This window comes from Triticum aestivum, chromosome 4A (genome assembly GCF_018294505.1).
Source record: "Triticum aestivum cultivar Chinese Spring chromosome 4A, IWGSC CS RefSeq v2.1, whole genome shotgun sequence".
NCBI classification, from domain to species: domain Eukaryota; kingdom Viridiplantae; phylum Streptophyta; class Magnoliopsida; order Poales; family Poaceae; genus Triticum; species Triticum aestivum.
The window spans coordinates 497,186,499-497,191,203 of NC_057803.1; the positions used below are offsets into that span (position 1 = coordinate 497,186,499).

The 4,705-nt window shown below is 46.6% G+C and overlaps 1 protein-coding gene across 1 annotated transcript; it reads right to left on the reverse strand.

Moving 5' to 3' along the window:
- Window positions 1–1,387: 1,387 nt before the first annotated feature.
- LOC123082135 (uncharacterized) lies at window positions 1,388–4,259 on the reverse strand. Its single transcript, XM_044504541.1, has 2 exons — window positions 4,079–4,259; window positions 1,388–2,317 (listed from the first exon to the last, which is right to left on the reverse strand). Exon 2 carries the CDS (start codon window positions 2,314–2,316, stop codon window positions 1,441–1,443), a length of 876 nt encoding a protein of 291 aa, XP_044360476.1. The 5' UTR covers window position 2,317; window positions 4,079–4,259; the 3' UTR covers window positions 1,388–1,440.
- Between the last annotated feature and the right edge of the window lie 446 nt (window positions 4,260–4,705).

Genomic DNA, 4,705 nt, shown 5'->3' on the forward strand with positions numbered 1-4,705 from the left:
CAAGCCAGTGGTGAACTGAGGAGAGTAACTTTACTAACCCACTCCGTTGGAGATGCAATACTCTCGGAAATTATATGGAAAGATGACTATTGTCTTAATGTGTTCCAAGGCTTATATGCATAAGCAAAATGCTATCCTACAGAGCGATCTTTGGAGGAACACACCTATATGAGCCCGACTGCTGGTCACAGCCTATGAGATTGGGGTGATCTCTAGCAAGCTCATGAACAGGCCAGGAGCGTGACTAATATGCTCCACCCGAGGGGTCGGCCTTCGGCAGCCTCGTATCAGTGAGACTTGTGGTGAAACTTCTTGACGCCAAACTGACAATTCAAGGCATAGTCCATTGTTCAGTTGTGAAGGAGTGTAACTACTTGGTCTAGGTGGAGCTCAACCTTAATCGGTCTCCACTGAGATGCTGGTATATCAAAACAGCGTTTGGAACAAAGGACAAACTGGGCCCCTGAGATCTGGTGGGGGATTGTTGAAATATGAGATGGGCCTAGAGCCCATATGACAATTTCAGATTTGATCTCTAAGGGCCCATGTAGGTGGCATGACAAGGTGGTGGGAAGTTTAGTCCCACCCCGGAAGTGGAAGGAGATTTGGAGTGGTTTATAAGGGATTCTCTTCCTCATGCTATTGGAGCTTGAGAAGAGATGAGGCCCTCACGCACTCTTCCTCCTCCGCTCGCCTCGCCACGCCACGCCTCGCCTTGTCACGACGCGCCGCGGGTTGCGGGATTGAGCCGAGCCGAGCTCACTCCTATGCGCTTTTTTTTGCCGGTCAGGAACTAAGTCTTTGACAGGTGGGGCCATGATCTGAGACGTTAGATCGTGGGCTACCGACTTGGACGTGGGTTCAGCCCACGTCTCTCCACGAGCAGCCGCACATATATATGTGAGGAGCTGCCAACCCTAGCCGCCACGAAACAGAACGCATCTCCGCCTCCACGCCCACGTCGTTCCTCTGCTGCTGCTACCGCCGGCGACTCCGTCCCGTTCACCGCGTACACGGTTGACGGGAGAGCAGGCCCCCGAAACCCCGCTTCTCCGGATCCTGTACGGGAGAGGGACGATTAGGTTTTTGGGTAGCGATTACGCGACTACTCGCTTCTGTTCATCTACGTCCGCATCACCTTCGTCATCACCATGTCGACCGATGCCGACCGTGCCGCCGCTGAGAAGGCCAAGCCCGACAAGAAGACCGCCGAGGATGCCGCGGCTGCTGTCACCGCCACCACCGCCGCGTGGCCGATTGGAGGGTATACATCGTTTATCCCTCTCGTGTTTCTTTCTGTTGTAGCAGTACTAGCAATATGCGTAGATGTTTCTACTATATGCGTAGTACATGCTCTGTTAGATCGTAATCAGTGTGTTATCAATGCTGTCCATGTCATGCTCATGATTTATTCATGGATTAATTTAATCGAGAAACTGCCTATTTTCTTATCATAAATCTCAGCTGAGTTCTTCGGAGGCGAACAAAGCCTTGAATATTTATGTCCATGGTACCAGCCAGCAGAAAATGCCTGAGCTCGTAGAACCGCCCACTTAATTTGCCAAGCTGAAGCGCCTGCACTTTAGCCAGGGCGTACACCTGAGAAAGTAGCTTCCGATCAGGTTTCCAAAATGCAGACCCTCGGCAAATGCTATCAACTGCACATGGCTCAAATTGTATAGTGTCTGGCATTAGGAAGTACTCTGCTTTCTTCAATGAACCTAGAGCCAGGCTCTCAGCATCATAACATGGGGCGCCATTTATTTCTTCCAAAATCTCCATTGCCTCTAGGAATTCCTCAGTCTGGCACTCCTCAGGGATAGGTGAATCTTCTGTGACCCTAATACCAGCATCAGTTATAAATCCTTGATATAATTCAGGGTGCCTTGTCCTGTAAATTTCTTCGATGTCCAACTTGGGCCTTTTAGCAATCCTTTGCTGGACCGAACTTGAAGCACCATAAGTTTGTACTTGATGTCGGAGGGTAGGATTCTCTGTCAAGCCTTTACAATTTTTTCTTGGCTCACCGTTGTCATGGCTTTGATCATTGTTTTCGTTTGTTGGTGTGCTGCCAGGTACATACGGATCAGCCGCCTTTAACTGCGCTTGTGCCTCGTCTGTGAAATATGCCTTGTGATATCGCTTCGTGTATTCAAGCACCGGTGGTGGTATAGGGTACCCATGAGCATTAGCACTAAGCAGCCTTCTGACACACACTTTTCTTGTCTTGGTAAGATACTCAAGTCCTGCATTGTTCTCGAGAATTGTGGATAGCTCGGGCGCGTTGATGCACACAGGAACAATAATGCTGGACATCCTGACAAAAATAAAGAATCTGAGTTGTCATTAAATTATTAACACGGTAGCCAAGTAATACACATATGTACACCAACTTTTTATATAAGCACGAGAACTGCTATTTGTTCATTGAAGAAGGGACCAGGGTTGACCACCAAAAACAGTATTCATCGACCCATATAAATGGGAAAAATACAATAATAAAGGATTTGATTATTTGTTGGTTACCCAACACCAGATCTCACTTTTGTTGGAATGTGCACGAAAACTTTATTTGCACCTGCCAATTTCCAGAGCTAAATAAAGCCCATCACGTTTATATGGTTCTTGTTTGGTGAGAAATGCTAGTGAAGATAGCAAATCATTTCCCTTTGCCTAACATCCATGAAACAAAACCATTATACTGTATTTGGACGATTGGGGATTTTTGGCTTCCAGCCACAACTAGATCGGAACCGATTTTCTTGAAAACAACATCTGAAACTGTCAGAAATAAATATGTGGGTGATCACTTGAATGGTACTTGCACCTAAGTGTGACCTGCAAAAACAACAGGTTTTGTGCCAAAATGTTTGCTGTTTTAGCTATTGAAGCTTTTTTTCACATGAAAAGAAAATCATACATTCGAGCATTTATTCAAGCACAAGCAGGGCGGAGCTGGTACACAATTGTTGTGTGCCAATGAACCGAATGGAATTCATAGACTTTTCATTAATCCAGTCTTTGTTATTGCTCATTCCTGAAAGATTATACCGCAAACAAGGAAACTGACCCCAATGATCTGATTCTCTAGCTTCGCCATCATGCACCTGTGCGCTTTTTTCTCAAACTTTTATTTCTCGAACATGTACCCGAATGTGTGTCATTTTGTGTTAGCTGAAAATGTCAGCATGATGCGAATCGTACAGTTCAAAAGCTATGCATCTGAATTTTCTTATAAAACGTGTACCTGCCAAAATTGGTGGAAAATGTGTTTCGGCTTCTAGAAGAAAAATTGAGACATGGGCAATATCAATTATAGTGTTTACAGAAGTACAGTACATGGAAAATACATGTCCAATCTTTCATTTGTACAGTTCGCAACCACACGGTGCACACCGCTTCACCTTGATGGCTTTCAAACATGTTCGTCGGCAATTGAATGTAGTTATTCATGTTCTAGCTAAATCTAGTATGAACTCTAGTAGTCTCTGTGTCTTTAAGTGTGTCCCAGACTGTATTTGGGGTACCTACCAAGTTTGCAGATCTATGTTATTTACCCCAAAAAAAAAATCTATGTTATTTCTAAGAAAAACACGGTGCAGGTATCCCTCCAAAGAAAAGTTTGCGGATCTATGTTTTTTCTAAGAAAAACTATTTTCTTGTAGGAAAAAAGGTCCACAGAGTCAATTTTGGAAATGGACTGTGGACGTGTTTAATTTCGCTTCCCCTCCCTTTTCGTTGCGCCGATCTCGCATCAAAATTGGTCGGCGGCAGCAACCTTCTCCGGATGAACGCTCGACTATGTGGTTTAATTGGGAACTCGGGAAGAAGAACCAATTTCACAAAAAGAAAAAAAACACAAAACTGAAACCAAACTGCCAAAGCAACGACGCCATGCAGGTATAGCTGCGACCGCGGCCTTTGAAGCGCATGAGATGAGAGCAAGGTCAAAGTCGAGGGATCGATAGAGGAAACGAACGTATAGACTCTAGTTAGGGTTCTGGCGGAAGATTTGAAACCAAGTAAAATTAAATGAAGAAAAAAAGATAGATGAGCGTACGCCATCGATCCTCCTCACCTTTCCGACGGCGGCGCGGATGGATCGATGTCGGAATTTCCTGCTCCTCCGATCCGTGACCACCAATGCAGAACACCGCTGGCCTCCTGCGCCCTCTACTGGCACCGGAGAAGGAGAGTCGTCCACCCTCTGCTACTTCCCGGGGACTGGGAGGAGTATGTGTGTGTGTGTCAAAGGTGGATTGAGATAGAACTACTAGTAGTATTGAATGAAGAAGCCGAAGGGACATTGAGACTAAAATTGAAGTGAACAGGCAGGAGACTCGTCACCTCCCTCTAGACGGATACGTGTCGCCCTCTCCCTCCGCAGTTTTCTAAACAGCCCCGTCACGTACACGAGCATACACAAGTCAGGTCACCTATCGGATAGATGTCAGGTCGTGCCACGTCTCTCGCCTTCACAACCATTGTAGGATGTCGTGTCTTGAAATGCCTACTCGGCTCTTGTACGCCGCGGCCTCGCCAGTCGGCATGGCTTGTGCACTCGTGCGCTGCACAATGCACATGCCCTCTCCTCACACCTTCACTGGCCCGTGAATCAACCGGCCGGCTCTTTACATCTGCTCGTGTGGCTCCGGATGGAAGCATAAGGGCAACTCCAACGACGCAAACTATCTGCGCGCGTCCG

Coding starts and splice junctions, on each gene's coding strand:
- LOC123082135 (XM_044504541.1), bottom strand. CDS start 2,316: ATGTCCAGCATTATTGTTCCTGTGTGCATCAACGCGCCCGAGCTATCC.